Raw genomic sequence first — 18,917 nt, 5'->3', positions numbered from 1 at the left:
CACTGTCTTGGGTGTGATGTTTGGGCTGAGGTAGAGAATGTGAAATACTTGTCTTCTTGGCTCATGATCTTACCCCAGTCGGCAGACTCTTTGTTTGGCTCCAGGGGGAACCTCGGGTTTTTCCCCTCTTGGAAGCCTTTTACTTTACTCATAAATATTTAATATTGAAGTTACTGCTCAGCTGCATTTTCCCAAGTACGCGTATATAGACTCCCTAGACAAGAAGGAACTTAAAATACTATCGAGATGCTTTCTGGTGTGCGAGTCCCTGTAAAAGGTATTTACCGCACACAGTTATTATTAAGAGCTTCAGGAGTTCCTGCTTTGGCACGGTGGGTTAACATCCGGCGTTGCCTCTGTGGCTGTGCTGGTTTGATCCCCAGCTGGCACAGTGAGTTAACGCATCTGGCATTGCTACAGCTGTGGTGTAGGTGGCAGCTCCAGCTTGGATTCAGTCCTGGCCTGGGAACTTCCATATGCTGTGGGTGTGGCCATAAAATGAAAAGAAAGAAAAAAAGAACTTCAGTGATTTTTTTTTCCTAGTTGTTTATCTTCTGTATATCCATCTATTCAAAAGGTATTGATTATCTGCCCTGGGAATCACTAGGCATCTCTCCTGTTGTTTTTTCCATGTCATTCATGCCTAGAATGTGTACCTGGATGACATGTTGGTCTCTTATAGTATTTCTTTGACTGAATTGTACATCGGTGTAAGGTCATCAGTCTATATTAAGACAAATAATAAAGAGGCCTGGGGAATCATTGCTATTCACATTACATGGTGTCTTCTTTGTGGAAACCTGGGAAGAATTTCTGCTTTGGGGATTAGAGGTAGTTTGCTTTGTGGCTTTTTTTTTTGTTGTTTGTTTGTTTTGTCTTTTTGCCATTTCTTGGGCCACTCCCTTGACATATGGAGGTTCCCAGGCTAGGGGTCTAATTGGAGCTGTAGCCGCCAGCCTACGCCAGAGCCACAGCAACGCAGGATCCGAACCATGTCTGCAACCTACACCATAGCTCACGGCAACGCCGGATCGTTAACCCAATGAACCCACTGAACAAGGGCAGGGATCAAACCCGCAACCTCATGGTTCCTAGTCAGATTTGTTAACCACTGCGCCACGACGGGAACTCCTGTTTTTTTTTTTTTTTTTAACCTCATGCACATTTATGAATTTTTTTATCAGAATAATTCTCTATTATAATTGTTCTAGAATTTATAGCTGAACTTGTAACTGGCTTTATATGTGTGAAGGATTTCCTGGCATGCATTTTGTGTCATATGTCATGTCCTTACAAATCCTGACTTCTAATTTTTTTTCTCTTAGGCTACTCTTTCTTGTTTTTGTTTCATCTTGCAATGCAGTATATACCTTTTTATGTTGCCTTAAATAACTGGCTTTACAGTTTTATATGGATTTTTTTCTCTTGCTTATTTAGTTGTGAAACCTCTTTTTCAGGTCACCTCGTCATTTCTGAGGGGGTTGGGGGTTTTCTTGTCCCTGTAAATATTTAGTGAGTACCATTATATATTATTATTCCAGCCATTGTACCTAGAATAGTAAATGATATTGGTCCTTCTTTCAGAGATACTGTGTGGAAAGAAAAATGGCTTTGTAGGAGTTCCTGTCGTGGCACAGGGGAGATGAATCCGACTAGGAACCATGAGGCTGCGTGTTTGATCCCTGGCCTCGCTCAGTGGGTTAAGGATCCGGCGTTGCTGTGAGCTGGGGTATAGATCGCAGATGTGGCTTGGATCCCATGTTGCTGTGGCTCTGGAGTAGGCTGGCAACTATAGCTCCGATTAGATCCCTAACCTGGGAACCTCCATATGCCAGCGGGTGTGGCTCTAAAAAGCAAAAGGAAAAGAAAAAAGGCTATGTAAACAAATACTTGTAGTAAAATATCACAAGTGTAATAGTAGATGTACACTGTGTAGAGGTAATGCAGTGAGAAAGAAATTGACTCATGATGAACAGGGAAAGCTCTACCTAGAGAGGTGATCTGTCCTTAATTTCGAAGGGTGAAGAAGTTCTTTAGGGAGATGTGAGTAGCAGACTTTTCTGGCAGAAGGAACAACATGGATAAAAACATGGAGTGGTTAAAAACTATGAGTAGTTGCTTCTGAGATTGCTAGCCAAGAGTCTGTCGTTAGAACACCTTGGGCCTTGGTACAAACGTCCACACTGATGCTGTCTAATCAGTCAGCTGCAACTGAAGATTCCTCACAAAGTGGATACTTCTGGGCTTTTGACTTGGCCCAAGCTTAGAAGTGGATCCTTCAGATGGTTCTTCTCTGCTTTATTTTATGCATTAACGAAGGTTGAGTCATCCTACAGTCATGCCTTCCATCATTCTGGGAAGCTCTCTGAGCCAAGCCCTTCTTGGCTTGGGAATGAGTTATGCTTTGTGGTGTAACCACTGGCAGTAAGTTCTCTTCTTGCTCTTCACACGCACAGTAGGACTACAGCTACTGAAGTACATGGGAAAGAGGAATTGGAGTAATACCTTTATGGATTTGAATTTTTCTGGGGTGTTTCTTTCATGGTAAAAATACTGAAATCTTGTTCTAGCTAATGAAATGAGATTTTTGAGCTGACTTGTGCCACAAATCTTCAAGATGCTAGGCCTTAATCTGTAAAGCAGACTGTGTGTAAATTGACATTCTCTTTGAGGAATTTCTTTGGCCTATTTTCTTATAGACTTCTGGGCAGATCTGTAAAACAGTATGATCTATAAAATACTTTGAAGTAACATGTATCAAAAGGTTGGATAAAGCTCTCACAGGTGCCCTCAGTGCCTTCTGAGAAGCTATCCTTTGTGGCTAGTGCAGACTGAGAGTCTGATCTTCTAGATCCTCTTCCAAAATTTCTTTTTATTTCTGTGAACACATTTCTTTTTTTCTTTTTTCTTTTGTCCTTTTTAGGGCTGCACCCACGGCATCTGGAGGTTCCTAGGCTAGGGGTCAAATCAGAGCCATAGCAACGCCAGATCCAAGCTGCATCTGCTACCTACACCACAGCTCATGGCAATGCCGGATCCTTGGTCCACTGAACAAGGCCAGGGATCAAACCCACAAGCTCATGGTTCCTAGTCGGATTCATTTCTGCTGCGCCACGATGGAAAATCTTGAACACATTTCTCAGTCTCTTTGTTTCTGCATCCGTAAATTAGATCTGTCAGATCAGTGTTTAACAACAGTATAGCTTTCAGCATCTAGATGGAGCCCCAGACTTTTATTTATTAGCACAGTCACCTTCATTTCTACCACATTATGGTTAGAATCCTGATGGGGGTTAGGATGTATGGGGCGGAGGGTATTGACATGAAATAAAGGCTTTTTGTGGAACAACAGAAAAGGAAATTTAAGGAAAACTTACTATAGCATAATATACATACAGGAAAGTGCATATATCAAAGCCATACACACTGTTAAATTGTCACAAAGTAAGCATACGGTATCACTCAGAGTAATTATTTTTGACTTGTCATTTTTGTTTTCTTTTAACTCTATAAGCTCACATTTTCTCTGTACATTTAATAGCAACAGTGACGGGGTAAAGCACTGTCAGTGAGTTAGGAAGAAGTTAGTGGTCACCTGGTGTGAGCTTTCTGGTGTGCCTAGGATTGATTTTCGTTGTTGAGAGGAGATAAGGAGAACGAAGAGAAGAATTGGATCCAGGATCAGAAATTTGAAGGTGGTTTTTTTGAAGGTGTGTTTTTGTTTTGTTTTGTTTTATTATTGTTATTATTTTTTGGTCTTTAGTGCCACACTCACAGCATATGGAGTTCCTAGGCTGGGTGTTGAAATGGAGCTACAGCTGCCAGCCTACACCCCAGCCACAGCAACATGGGATCCAAGCCAAGTCTGTGACCTACACCACAGCTCACAGCAACACAGGATCATCCCCGACCCACCGAGCAAGGCCAGGGATGGAACCTGAGTCCTCACGCATACTAGTCGGATTCATTTCCGCTGCGCCTCAACAGGAGTTCCCTGAAGGTGTTTTGCTCTGCCTTTTCAACTAGATATTTTGGGTCAGGAAACCAGCACAGAGAGGACATGACTGACCAAAAACTAGATGGAAGCAGGCCTTCCTCCAGTCACAGTGAAACTGAGTCTTTCACCAAAGTGCTGTGGTTTTCGGCCTTCATGTTGAACTATCTATCTGTTGGGGGAAAAGTGACAACATGGCCTGTCTGTTCCTGGAGGTGCTTGGGCCAGCTGGGATGTGGGATCTCACGAGTTCTGTGTTGCCATGTTTATAGCCTTGTCTTTGGTGTCCAGGTAAATGCTAGGCTGTGTCAGCTCATGTTGTTGTCTATGTGTAACACATTTTTATTCCAACCATTTTCTTCCCTTTCTACTGCTAGCTGCCAGTGAGGTAGAGGTGCTTCTGTTGATAAAGAACAGATACAGAAGTTCACATCCAAACCTGAATAACCATTTTTAACTTGAAACACTTTTCCTTGGAGTTGATGCACCAGAATCCTTCCCTTATTTGGTGCCTTGCTTAAATCCGAAGCTCGCACGAGGTTGTCAGAGCTCCCTGTCATGCTGGTTATTTGTTTTTGGTGCCCACAGTAGAGTGGTTTGTGAAACCTTCTTTGTGACCACATCTTTCTTATACTGAAGCTTCCTTCTCCTCTGGGTTCTCAGATTAGTTCTTACTCCTCCCTTTCTTGAGAGATTCAGGGTTTTCCCTGTATTGTCGTAGGTGGGTAGGCAGGAGACTATGTTATCAGATATTTTTTTTTTTGGACTATGCACATGTCCCTTGATGATAGTGTGTGAACGCACATGTATTCTTTTTTTTTTTTTTTGGCCACATCTGTGGTATGTGGAAATTTGCGGGCCAGGGATCAAACCCAAGCCACAAGCAGCAACCTGAGCTACTACAATGCCAATGCCAGATCTTTAATCTGTTGTGATACAAGGGAACTCCTGCACATATATTCTTTGACTCTTTTTTTTGTCTTTTTAGGGCTGCACCCACAGCACATGGAGGATCCCAGGCTAGGGGTCTAATTGGAGCTGTAGCTGCTGGCCTACGCCACAGCCACAGCCATGCCAGATCTGAGCCGCGTGTACAACCTACACCACAGCTCACAGCAACGCTGGATCTTTAACCCATTGAGTGAGGCCAGGGATCAAACCCGCAACCTCATGGTTCCTAGTTGCATTAGTTTCTGTTGCGCCACAGTGGGAACTCCTCTTTGACTCTTGAAGAACTATTTTTTCTCTAAGATGGATTTATTGGAGTTCCTGTTATGGCTTTAAATGGTTCTTCTCTGGCCTTCCTTGGCCTTGCTCAGTGGGTTAAGGTTTTGGCATTGTTGTGAGCTGTGGTGTAGGTTGCAGACGCGGCTCGGATCCCGCGTTGGCTGTGGCTCTGCTGTAGGCCGGCAGCTACAGCTCTGATTCAACCCCTAGCCTGGGAACCTCCATATGCTGTGGGTGAGGCCCTAAAAAGACAAAAAAAAAAGGGGGGGGGATTTATTTAGAGAAATGTTAGAGTTTTAATTTTATTAGTTTTTTTTTTTTTTTTTTTTTTTTACCTGCTATTTCACTGATAATGGAGGAAGAAGGTCTTATTCACTTTTCTCTCTTCTGGCTGGTATTATCCTAGGGTGCAGTTGTTAAGTATTTCTACCAACTTGCATGATATGATCTGGACTGGAAACATTTGCTTCCCTAAATCTGCAGGACTTCTCAGTTGGATTGACCTAGTGGTCTCTCAGTGAATGATGGCTAGACCCATTGATGGGTTTATGCTTGAGTTGTTTTAGCTTTTGGCCTTGATAAACACCCTCAGTGTCATTTTTGGTTTTGCTGGAAAAGTCTTTTTTTACAGGTGAAAGATTAAGGGAGTTCCTGTCATGGCTCAGCGGAAACAAATCTGACTAAGATCCATGAGGATGCAGGTTCGATCCCTGGCCTTGCTCAGTGGGTTAAGGATCTGGCATTGCCATGAGGTGTGATGTAGGTTGCAGATGCAGCTCGGATCCCATGTTGCTGTGTCTCTGGCATAGGCCAGCAGCTACAGCTCCGATTCGACCCCTAGCCTGGGAACCCTCATATGTGGTGGGTGCGGCTCTAAAAAGACCAAAAAAAAAAAAAAGGGAAAGATTAAGAGCTGAGACTCTGGAACCAGACTTGGGTCAGTCATTTAACGAGTCTCTGCTCAGTTTTTTCACAAGATTGTCGTAAGGTTAAGTGAGCTAATAGTTATAAGGTGCTTTGAAACATGCTTTACACAGAGAAGGTGTGGGAGACATTTTCACTACTGTTAAGTTAGCTGAATATGACCCACTTGTTTCTTTAGCTGGGAAAACTTGAGTTCTTAATGTTTGAATTGTGTGTGAGTAACCTGGGGGGGGTACTTTTTTTTTTTTTTGTCTTTTTGCCATTTTCTTGGGCCGCTCGCTCGGCATATGGAGGTTCTCAGGCTAGGGGTCGAATCGGAGCTGTAGCCGCCAGCCTACGCCAGAGCCATGGCAACGCGGGATCCGAGCTGCGTCTGCGACCTATACCACAGCTCACGGAGACACCGGATCCTTAACCCACTGAGCAAGGGCAGGGACCAAACCCGCAACCTCATGGTTCCTAGTCGGATTCGTTAACCACTGTGCCGCGACGGGAACTCCTGGGGGCTACTTTTAACTCCTGAAGCACAGAGCCAACTCTGTAAATTCAGTCTGTCCTTTGTTGGAGGCTGCCTCTAAGCTTCTGAAAGGTATAGTCCAATAGTTAGAATCAGGTGTTAGGCCACACTCCCACACTGTGTGGATTATATAGCTGGGCAGAAGAGTAGAATAGGTTCTTCCAGTCCTTGTTTGTGCTTCAGAGTGTGTCTTCTGCTCCTGCCATATGGCCAGAGTTGTTAAAGGCTGGGTGGCGGTGGCGCTCTAGCATTCATCCATGTCTTCAACCAGCTATGCACCACTATTGATAATTTCTGTGTCCTGGGATATAGAAACAAATCATTCCCTAAAGGTCATCATTCTAGAGCTGTGCTGCCCAGTATGGTAGCCACTCACTATATGTGGCTATTTAATTAAAATGAAATAAAATTTAAAATTCTGGAGTTCCCGTCGTGGCGCAGTGGTTAACGAATCCGACTAGGAACCATGAGGTTGCGGGTTCGGTCCCTGCCCTTGCTCAGTGGGTTAAGGATCCGGCGTTGCCGTGAGCTGTGGTGTAGGTTGCAGACGCGGCTCGGATCCCACGTTGCTGTGGCTCTGGTGTAGGCCGGTGGCTACAGCTCCGATTCAACCCCTAGCCTGGGAACCTCCATATGCCACGGGAGCGGCCCAAGAAATAGCAACAACAACGACAACAACAACAACAACAACAACAAAAGAAATGAAAATTCAGTTGTCAGTCACATTACCCACCTGTGGCTAATGGCGGTTGTATTGGTCACTGAAGCTAAAGAACGTTTCCATTTTCATGAGAACCCTCTGTGGACAGAGCTGGTCTAAAGACAGACATGTATGTATATAATTAAGATCTGCTGTGCTACCCGGTATCGCAAAGGTGTGTGAAATAATCTCTGAGCCTGGAGGATAAGGTGTTAGGCTCAGCTTAGAAGAGATGTTTAAACAAGGAAAAGTATGGCTTTATTATTAGATATAGAAAGGAGTGCATGAGAAGGCATCAGGCAGAGGTTGGACATAGCAGCAGGAAGAACACAGTGAGTTTAGGGCACCACAGATAATTGTTGCTGAGGATAGGTTCTGTCAGCAAGAGTGGAGGCAGGAGGAGCAGCCAGAGATCAGACTCAAAAAGCTTTTTGTTCCCTGAATATTTATAGGTTATCTTCTATGAGCCTGCTGGCCGTGGTGAACAAAATACACAGAAGTCCTTGTTAAAGAGTTTGATCTTAATCAAAGACATTTAAGGGTTTTGAGCAAAGAAGTGATAGGAGCAAACCTCCTTTTTTGGGGCGGGGGGAGGGCTTGCCTGTGGCACGCAGAAGTTCCCAGGCTAGGGATTGAACCTGCACCACAGCAGTGAACTGAGCCATAGCAGTGATGATGCCAGATCTTTAACCCACTGAACCACCAGGGAACTCCAAGACTTTGGTTTTTGTTCTGGCACTAGCTATGGCCTTTTCTTGTCTAGTCTCTTGGGCTGGAATGTAGCAGAGGGAATCACTATTATTCAGGATCAGAATCCTTAAATCCTGATAGAAAGAACTCTGTTTTCCTTTGAATATCTTTGGGTTTTGCTTAATTACCTTCCTGAAAGATATTTAAATTCTCCTAGGTAGTGATGAGTATGTTGTTTCTCCCCAGTATTAATATTAGTACTGCACCATTTTTCTCATGAGTTTTTCTGTGTATTCTGTGTGATAATCTATTTTATCACTATCAAATCTAATATATATAATATATAATATGTGTGTGTGTATATATATATGTGTGTGTGTGTGTGTATAATTTCTTTTTCTTGACCCTGCCTGTGACATATGGAAGTTCCTGGGCTAGGGATCGAACCTGTGCCACAGCAGTGACCCAAGCCACCCTAGTGACAACACTGGATCCTTAACTTGCTGTGCCACAAGAGAATGCCTCAAATTGATATATTTTAATAGGTTCTTCACCAGTCATTTATTGAATATGTATTAAGTACCAAACACCATGCCAGGTCATTTAAAATATTATTGGAAGGAAATACAGAAAGAATATCCAAATTATCTCTAAAAGTGAGATCCTCGTTTCACGTTGTTTCAGTAAAGAAGTCTACTTGGTTCTGAGCCATTGCTGTCTGTGTAAATTGAGTTATTAGAACCTGAACCACTGGCAGGTAGGGACAGGGATCATGATCGTCTGAGTGTGGAATCATCATTTTCTTTGTCTTCTCTCTCTTCTCTGTCTTCATTGCTATTGGGTAATTGCACCAACTTCTTAACTGGTCCCTTGGGCTCCAAATGTTTGACGCTGCTCATCCCATTCCCACCCCATGGCCACCAAAGAAAAACACTCTAACATTTCTGAACAGTAGTCATTTTTGACCCTTTTAAAAATGGAGGTTTGGAGTTCCCTGGTAGCTCAGTGGGTTAAGGATCTGTCATTGTCATTGCTGTGGTTCAGGTTACTGCTGTTGTGAGGGTTCGATCCCTGGTCCAGGAACTCCTGCATGCCATGGGCATGGCCAAAATAAAATATGAGGTTTGCTCATATCACTTCCTTGCTCACAACCCTTAAATGGCTTTGATTAAGATCAAACTTTTTTTTTGTCTCTTTTTAGGGTCAAACCCGAGGCATATGGAGGTTCTCAGGCTAGGGGTGGACCTGGAGCTATAGCCACCAGGCCTACACCACAGCTCACGGCAATGCCGGATCCCTAACCCAGAGAGCAAGGCCAGGGATTGAACCTGCATCCTCATGAATACCAGTCAGATTCGTTTCTGCTGAGCCACGATGGGAACTCCAAGATCAAACCTTTTAACAAGGACTTCCAAAACGTTGCCCAGCCTACTTTTCTAGCCTCCCTCTTACAGAATCTCTCGCCTGGCCACGCCACTCTACCACGTTCCACTCTTGGGACCAACAAACAAGTGGTCCCATTTCTTATGACACATGGGCATGACTCTTTACCCCCTCTAGAACCTACTGATTAATTTACTGAACTCAAGGGTCTCTTCCTCCGAGCTCTCTGATGCTCCTCCTGTGGAAATACACAGCATCTTATACTTTATGATTGTGTCACCCACAGAGCAGGGTGCCTTGTTCATAGTTCACGCAGTGTCATGCGCCTAGAAGATGGCAAGTCAGTTTTTGTCGAAAGAGTAGATGAATGGGTGGGTACAGTGTGAGAAGCACCTCACCATCCCTAACCCTCTGTTGGCCCATTCATTTAAAAGATGGTTTGAGCTTATGTATGTGCCTTTGGAAAACTGTCTTCTGGTTGCCTACTTGATCACCAAGTGGGAACTCCAACCCTTTCTTCTTCTCTCCCACTTTGTACAGTGCAAGGGTCTCCCAGCTCCCCCTTTTTTGGGGTGGATGGGCATGAGAGTTCCCAGGCTCTGAGAGAGGTGAGTCAGAAAGAAGAGTCATTCAGAAAGTAACCCAGTCAGAGCAACAGTGTTGCCCTTTGGCTGAACTTTCTTTCTTTCACTGTGTACCTTGAGATGCTAAGCGGGTGGCACTTCTGAGTTATGGGTTGTCAGACCACACAGCACAGGGATTCATAAACCTTAATCTGGCACTTTCCCTAGATTAGGATATTTTGGGAAATGTCCTGGGGCCCTGGGGCCTAAGCGAAATCTTTATTGGGTTTGGGTGTGTTGTGTTTCCACCCAGTCACTTAGCCCCATAGTGGCTTCAAAGATGAAAACCTGGAAAGCCCCACTTATATTTCTCTATAGCCTTTAGGGCATTTGAGTTCAAAAGCTTTAACAGCAGTCTTGGCATCTGGTGTATTTTGTGCTATCATAGAATAGGATGGTGTTTGCTCAGAAGCTGACAGAAAAAGGTTAAATTTAGTTAGAAATGTATATTTGTGGGCTTTTAGAATTGGAAGGAACATTGTGGATTGGTGATTCCCCTGAGGTGGTAGGAGGGAGAGCAGGTGTCAGAACATCCTGGGAGGTGGAGCTTCTTTTAAACAGCCCATGAGAAGCATTGCTATTTCCAGTATGTGTGTGGTAACCCTCAGGTGTTGTGCAGGTAGACATTTGATGAGTCCAGGAATCAGCAAACTTTTTCTGTAAAAGTCCAGAGAGTAAATATTTTAGGCTTTTGGGCCATACCCTCTCTGATGCAGCTACCTACCTCTGCTTTTGTAAGGGGAAATCAGCCCCAGACAATATGAAACTAAGTGTGGCTGTGTTTCAGTAGAATTTTATTGTGGACACTGACATTTAAATTTTATATAATTTTCATGTGTCATGAAACATTCTTTTGATTTTTTTTCAATCATTAAAAAGTACAAAAACTGGAGTTCCCATTGCAGCTCAGTGGAAATGAATCCTCCTAGTATCCATGAGGACGTGAGTTTGATCCCTGACTGCGCTCAGTGGGTTAAGGATCCGGTGTTGCTGTGAGCTGTGGTGTAGGTCAGCAGACGAGGCTCGGATCTGGTGTTGCCATGGCTGTGGTGTAGGCCGGCAGCTGCAGCTCTGATTGGACCCCAAGCCTGGGAACTTCCATGTGCTGCAGGTACAGCCCTAAAAAAAAAAGGCAAAAAAAAAAGCAAAAAAGTGAAAAACCCTACCAAAAACCATCCTTAGCCCATGGGCTGTACTGAAAAACAGGTGGCAGGCTGGACTTGACCTTTGGGCCATAATTTGCCAACCCAGGATCTAGCTGTTTTCCCAGTCTGGCTCTTTCAGAATTACTTGGAGACATTTTAAAAATGCTGATACACAGTCCACATCCCCTGCCCCTGGGGATTCTGATCCTGTAGGAGCTCTTCTTGAAATGGGCACACACTCAGGGTTATGGAATCGTTGATACTGATCTCTCAACCTTCTTCTCATTTTATAGTTGAAGAAGCAGCCTTAGGACGTGACATGACTGGTTGATAGTTAAATAGCAAATAAATGGCATAACCAAACTTTTAACCCTGGTCTTGAAACCAGGTCAGTGGTCTTTGTTCATACTATTTTCTATTCATCCTTCTCCCCAGTAAACAAATGAGCAATAAATGCAGAATAGTCACACATTGGTGGTTCTTTTCTTTAGACTTAGTGCCAGTTTCCCTTCTGAGAGACAGCCAGGTACTCTAAGCTAGGCTGTCCCTCTGCTTGCTGGCAGGGTTTTCTGGAGCTGACTGCCGATTTGACATTTAGCGCGACTTCCCTCTGGTCTGCTGGCTTTAAGTGGGAGAGATAATGAAGTAATAGCAAGTAAATTGCTTTAATGTAAGACTTTGTTGAGGCAGCACTAAGCTGCAGTGTGAGAGTGAGAGCTGTTGTTTCAAGGGTTGTTGTTTCAAGGGTTTAAGAGGCATGTTTTACACTTGAATTCACATGGCTCAGATCCAGCCGTCTAAGTAGGACGTCTCTGCATGGAACTTGGGCTTAATTAGAGCTAATTGAGCTGTCATCCTGCCCAGAACAGTTCAGGGGTGAAGAAACGGAAGGTGAGGCGTAATCACCATACCCGCTCCATCCATCTCACGCTCAGCCTGGCTTTTTGGTCCAAGTAAGGGATTTGAGGATTGATTTTGTGGTTTGCTCTGTCTCCCTTAAAGCATTTGAGTCTTGCTGCTTGACTTGCCTCTGTTTCTTTCTTTATCTATATCCTGGAGAGAGGAATACTGAATAATTTTTATCCTGACTAAATGATTGTTACACTACTGACTTACTGATAGGTTTCCACATTTTGTGCGCCACGCCCTCCTTCCCCACTTTCTCTATTATCTCTCGAGATCTCCCTGTTGCAGACTTTCTGGCTGAGGAATAGGGACAGTAAGGGAAACAGATTGCCTCCTGGCACCTTCATGGCCAGTAGGCCTTGTCTTAGGTTTTGGAGCATAAATGGGGAGTTGGCAAGTTGGTATGTTACCTTTTGTTCTTGGACTACAAGTTCTTTGGCTTTTCGGGCCCTGTCCTGTTGGTTTGCTCTTGATTGAGCCTGGCAGGGAGCATAGGGGTGAAAGTGGGCAGCTTCACCTCTGTGCACACATTCTCTTCCACCCTGTGATCTCCGTGCTTCAGGGAGCTGGTAAGTGGGCTTTGATGGCAGGCTCTGAGTCCTGGGCATTTACTAGCAGCAGGTACCACTGAAATTTGATCTTCGCCTAGTTGCCTCATATCTAAGAGGATAGAGCCGCCTTTTAAAAACACAGCAAAGGAGTTCCTGCTGTGGCACATTGGGTTAAGAATCCGACTGCAGCTGCTTGGGTCACTGTGGAGGTGTGGGTTCTACCCTCAGCCCAGCACAGTGAGTTAAAGGATCTGATGTTGCTGCAGCTGTGGCTCGGATTCAGTCCCTGGCCCAGGAACTTCCATATGCTGTGGATACGGCCATAGAACAAATAAAATAAAACACAACAAAGGGGTTTTTTTGTTTGTTTGTTTTGGTTTTGGCTTTGGTTTGGCTGTAAGCAGCATGCGGAAGTTCCTGGGCCAGGGATCGAACCTGAGCTACTGCAGTGACAATGCCAGATCTTTAACCTGCTGAGTCACGAAGAACTCCAACAAAGTTTTTTTTTCAGTACTTGGTATATAAAAGTAGACACATTTCAGATAAATAAGTTAGAGAACGATAATTTATGCTCCCCCAAACACTTTAAAGATGCATGTTGGAATTCTTCTAAATACTGAGTACTCCTGCTGTCCTTCAAATGATTCACTTTTCAGAAATTCGGTTTTCCATACACCTGTTTATTTTTATTTAATTTTATTTATTTATTTATTTATTTATTTGTTGTCTTTTTTGCTATTTCTTGGGCCGCTCCCGCGGCATATGGAGGTTCCCAGGCCAGGGGTCGAATCGGAGCTGTAGCCACCGGCCTACGCCAGAGCCACAGCAACACAGGATCCGAGCCTCGTCTGCAACCTACACCACAGCTCAGGGCAACGCCGGATCATTAACCCACCGAGCAAGGGCAGGGACCGAACCCGCCACCTCATGGTTCCTAGTCGGATTCGTTAACCACTGCGCCACGACGGGAACTCCCCATACACCTGTGTAGAAGCAAGAACAACTATTAGGAATTAAACTTGGGCATGTTTCAGCGTCCTCTCCTGTGGTGATGTCCTGCTGCCTCTGAGCAGCTTCTTTCTCCTTTCTTGCTCCACAGTTCACAGACCACTTAGGCACTTCTGAGTGATGATAACCAGGGCTTGCATAAGACCTTTACTCTTCGGAAAGCTTTCTACTGTCCTTTGAGCTCCGAGTTAGGTAACATCAGTGGTGGAAATTCCATTTTACGGTTGAGGAACAACCCAAAGCTTTTTACTCATAATCCCATAGTTGAAGGCAGGACAGACAGTATTGTGAGTGTCCAGGGATCTGCCCATCCAACTATTGCCATTAGTCTCTCTTTAGGTCGTTGCTTTTAGATGATAAGAAAGGCTCATGAGTCCATAGTGAATTGGTTTTGAACTGGAACCAAAGAGCCAGGAGCCCTTTCATAATTCTAACACTGTCTCTCAGGGCTACACCCAAGAAGCTTTGTTAGCTTCTGGTGAACAGTATGTAATTGCGTGAGGAAGATCTGGAGGCAGACAGTCTCACCATTCAAGGAGTAATAGCTCTCTCTTGAGTGAGACCATTTGAGTATGTTGTTAAGAATAAACATGTTCCAAACATGAAAGCCGGTCCACGGTGGCGTATTAGAGAGTGAGAAAGCTCAGACTAAGATATTCCTTGCTGTAGACTTGGTATCAGTTATGTTTTGCAAAATTTCTGTCTCGGCGCTTGCTGACTTCATGTTATTAGATGCGATGGTGCTTAGTCCCATTTTGATCAATCTATAACAAATCTGCTTCCTCAATATAACATGCCTTTACCTCTTTCTAGAAGGCATCTGCATTTTAGCTCCTTTCCTACTCGAAATGTTGTTGGTGACAAATAAAGAGAAGCTATATTTAGGGTAACAGGTACTTTCAGACTAAAAATAAAGCAGTGGTTCTCATTAACCAAGGTCAGAGAGAATGTGTGTATAGTTTGAAAAAGTTCCCTAAGATTCCCTTCACTATCAGTAGTTGAAAAACAATGCATTGAAGTCTACTTTCTATTAGATATAGTTAAATTATGATCATGGCAGGTGTGAAGTCAGGTGATTAAGTAGGCTTCCTCTGCTACCCTAAGGGAAAGGTCTTTGGGAAGTATAGCTAGAGCCACAATATGAAGAAATCTCTTGGTGCACTGATTTTATTCCAGCAGTCACTGTGGGTCACACAGTATGTTTCCTACTAATCAGTAAGGGAAACTTAAAAGTAAAACCGAACTGCTTTTTAAATTGTTCTTCTGCACTCATCAGCCCTGCATGAATAAGCAAGCTCACCAGTTCTCTTACTGAGATAGATGGCAGTTTAAGGGGAGGAGAACTGTTTTGGAATCAGAAGACCTGGGTTCAAGTTCTAACTCTGCCATTTACTAGTTTAAGTTGTTTAAATTTCTTTCTTTTCTTTTCTTTTCTTTCTTTCTGTTGTTTTGTCCTTTTAGGGCCCTACCTGCGACATGTGGCTGTTCCCAGGCTAGAGATCTAATCAGAGCTGCACCTGTGACCTATACCACAGCTCACAGATGCCAGATCCTTAACCTACTGAGCAAGGCCAGGGATCGAGCCCACAACCTCATGGTTCCTAGTAGGACTGTTTCCTCTTCACCACAACGGGAACTCCAAAGTTGTTTAAATTTCTGAACTCCCTTGCAGCTTCGGGGATGATAATTGGCTTGAATGAGATGGGTTAGTATCATTCTGTTTCTACCAAAGTACCCTGTATGTGTGAAATTCCTCTTAGTTATGCATGAGTTAACCTGTTTATGATTGACAGCTGGAAAGAGGGACAATTGAGTTAAAAATAGGGAATTTTTTTTTTACTTTTTTATTTTAAATAATTTCCTACCCGTGGAAAAGTTGTAAGAATAATATGAAGAACTCTGTATATCCTTCATCTGGATTCTCTGGTTAATATTTTACCACTCATTGGGAGAGAATGCTCGGCTGACAGTTGAGTGTTTACAGCATGCCAAGCCTGTGCTTTTACTTGCCTTATCTCATGCACCACTCCCTTAACATATAGGTTCTCTTAACTCCATTGGGTGGAAAGAAAAACTTAGGGAGGTTAGATCAGTTGCCTGAGACCCCACGACAGGGACGTGGCAGAAGTTCGAGGGGTAAATTTCTCAAACCACCTTCCTTTCCCTTCTAGCCCAGGCCTTGCCACTGACGTGGTGGAACCATCAGCCGTTTACTTTGCATCAGTTCCTCACCTTTCCCTTCTGTTTATGGAACCCAGCGTCGTCCACCCCCTTGACTCATCTCACTGTAGAGACAGGTTACCTTCCGTGAAGTATCCTGAGCTTACGAGCCACAGAAACCAATGTTTGATCTAGTATTGCTGATTCAATGTAATTCGTTTAAGCAAAAGTAAAGACTGAAGATTGTATGGTTAGTGGTCCGAGGCATTCGTGAGATGAGATGCCCGCCTTTCTCCACACCCGACTTCATATGAAATTAGTGAAACTGCCACAATTTGGTTGGTGTTCTGTTTTGCAAGAGTATAAGCCAGAAGAGTTTTTTCCTCCTGGGGAAGGCATCCAGGGTGCTGGACTGTTCCTTGCCCTAACCACTCCCTGGAGATCAAGATTCTTGATCCCTCTTCCTGTCTGGCTACAGAGCATATTGCTTCCAGGAGACCAGGGAAGATGACAGGGTTTGGTCTTTAGATTATTTCCACTCTTGGGAGTTGACATTTTTTTCCCCTGCCTTGTTTTGCTCAGAGGAATATCTTCCCTAAGTTGTGATAGAAATAGATTTTATAGAACCTTGAACTGAGATTGCAAATTTGGTAGCTCATTGATGTGAGCCAGATGTGGCTGGCAAATGTGTGTTTTTGGCTTGCTTAATGTTTAAATTTTTTTCATTAGTAGCCAACATTTAAAACCCAGCGAATTTAACATAAAAACCCAGCTTTCAGCTTTTCTAAAAGGGAAAAAAAAAAAGAGCGAGAAAGATTTGAACTTTAGTTTAAAAGCTGGAGAAGTACAATTTGATGAGCTAGTTAGCGGTGGGTTTCCTCCCCCTTGGTAACCAAAAGGGAGTTTTAGTTTTGGAGAAGGTAGAGAAACAGCTCATAAGTAAGATTAGGGACTTGTCCAAGATCATTATCATCTCCGTCCTGTTCTTGTCAGTGTTTTATTTCCATCATTATGGGGCCACCTCCTAGATGGCAGAGAGCACCTGGCATCTCCCTTTCTACCCAGCCTAGTTGGGTTCATTGCTTCGCTCCCTGCACGCAGTCACCACTGCCAGCAGAGGGTGCTGTTCACTCGCTGAGCCTGCTGTCATTTTGGCTCAGCTGAGCAACAGCTGTTGGGCATGGGCCCTGGGTCTGTGTGAGAGTTTGGGCATGTTCATTTGGTTCCCATCCCCAGTGCCCACCCCTTAGACCCTGGCCAGGTTATTGTGTCACTAGGGACTCTGTTCAGTAACAGGAAACTGGGGAAAGTTTAATTGTTTTCTCCTTTCTCTTTTTCCCATGCAGCTGAACAAAAGGTTCATCCTCAGTTTTCTCCATGCCCATGGGAAGCTGTTTACCCGGATTGGGTAAGTGTGCAGGATGTTTATTTTATTTTCCTACATTACAAGTCATTTTGGAATTTAATATTGTTAGCAACTAGACTGTGTTTGTAACTGAGGGCACAGGGTGTGAATTCTTAGGGGCCTCCACCTTCTCTCCTCTTCCCGTCCCTCACTCTCCTACTGTGCTCGTGACGTTTGGGAACGATTACTCTCCAGCCTGCTGGCTCTTCTTTCTCTACCTTCACGAAAAAAACCCCTTTAACCACAGTCTTCCCCCAACCCCCACCCCTAATCCCTCAGGGTTTCTCTTTCCTCTGCCTTCCGGCCCAGCCCCTAGTGAGCTCCTCGAGGAAGTCATGCTTAGTCCCTGGGTGCAGCTGCCAGGGGTCCTCCTTTGGGGGAAAATTCTGTCCTCTAATTTTCCCTTAAAGAGAAGAGCAACACACTTTCTTCCTCCAGCGTTTTCTCTTCCTTCTGAACCATATACCCTTTCCTCTTAGGCTCTGTTTCCTACACCATGTTGCTGCTCTCAGTAAATGCCAAGACTTTTCTGTGGTCTCACTATCCACCATGGATTTCCATATAAATCTCAGGGAAGGTGGTGTGGGTGTGTGTGTGAGTGTGAGTGTGAGACCTTGTTACTTGAGCTGTCGAGTCTCTGGAAAGAGATCAAGTTTTGAGTATTCCTTTGGTGGATCAGAGTTTGTCCTCACTGCCTAAAGCTAGCGCCCCTGTGCTGGGAGCCTCGTTAGTCCAGGAGAGGAGTGGGTGGCGATGCCCTCAGGTCTTCTGTGCATTTTAATATCTTCTGAGTTGGAGCTTTTATTGTGAGCTACCCTTTGAGGTGATTTGTTTTGGATTATAGATCCCCCAGTGGTTGGCACTGTTTCAGTTTCTGTCATAACCGTGTAAGTTTATCTGTAATGCGCTAGAAGGTTTCCTCAGTGGGAGAACTGAAAGGCTTTGTCCTGCTTGAAAAAACGCTGTTTGTGGATGGTGAACTAGAAAGTATGCCTGTTACGTAGTCATTTGTCATCAGCCTGGGCAAGAGTGACCGGGATGGCCATAGTCTTGATTTTGAAATGACTTGGGAAACTTGGCATAGTGCCAGTAGATGCATCTCTATTAGCAAAAATAAATGTGGAGTAATTTACCCAGGAAAGTAAACTAGGTGCATCAGTAGCAGTAGCACCCCTCTGGCCTCCCCCTTACCCCCATGTTAGCCCTACTCTGGCGGGCGTTTTTGCTGAACGCTCTTATCTCCCTAGTGCCTGGCGTGTAGTAGGTGCGCAGAGAATGTTTGTTGTAGCAGTGAGTGAATCGTTACAAGAGATGAGTTGACTGGGGGAGACTGGAGAGAAGGATCTAATAGCTTTTAGTAGACCCAGGCCAGTCACACGTGAGTGATGCAAAGCGGCAGTTGTAGGGTGGGTAAGGGAATATCAGTATCACTTCATAAACGAGCACGTAGCAGGAATGCTGTTGTGTTGCACTTAAAATAGGCGTTGTGGTTCCTTATTTGTCCTTTTTTCTTAATTCTCATTTTAAAAATCCTTCTTTTCGGAGTTCCCGTCGTGGCGCAGTGGTTAACTAATCTGACTAGGAACCATGAGGTTGCAGGTTCGGTCCCTGCCCTCGCTCAGTGGGTTAACGATCCGGCGTTGCTGTGAGCTGTGGTGTAGGTCTCAGACACAGCTCTCGGATC

General features: G+C 44.3%; 1 protein-coding gene across 1 annotated transcript in view; it reads left to right on the top strand.

Annotated features, from left to right (window-relative positions):
* The window catches only part of SMG6 (SMG6 nonsense mediated mRNA decay factor), a 216,607-nt gene that overhangs the window by 35,152 nt on the left and 162,538 nt on the right, over positions 1-18,917 (top strand). The window contains exon 9 of the mRNA XM_047757942.1: positions 17,175-17,236. Within this exon, the coding sequence (XP_047613898.1) occupies positions 17,175-17,236 (62 nt within the window). The remainder of the gene's footprint in view (positions 1-17,174; positions 17,237-18,917) is intronic.

The sequence above is a fragment of the Phacochoerus africanus genome, chromosome 14 (assembly GCF_016906955.1).
Source record: "Phacochoerus africanus isolate WHEZ1 chromosome 14, ROS_Pafr_v1, whole genome shotgun sequence".
Taxonomy (NCBI): domain Eukaryota; kingdom Metazoa; phylum Chordata; class Mammalia; order Artiodactyla; family Suidae; genus Phacochoerus; species Phacochoerus africanus.
This window is presented reverse-complemented; position numbering and strand designations above follow the sequence as displayed.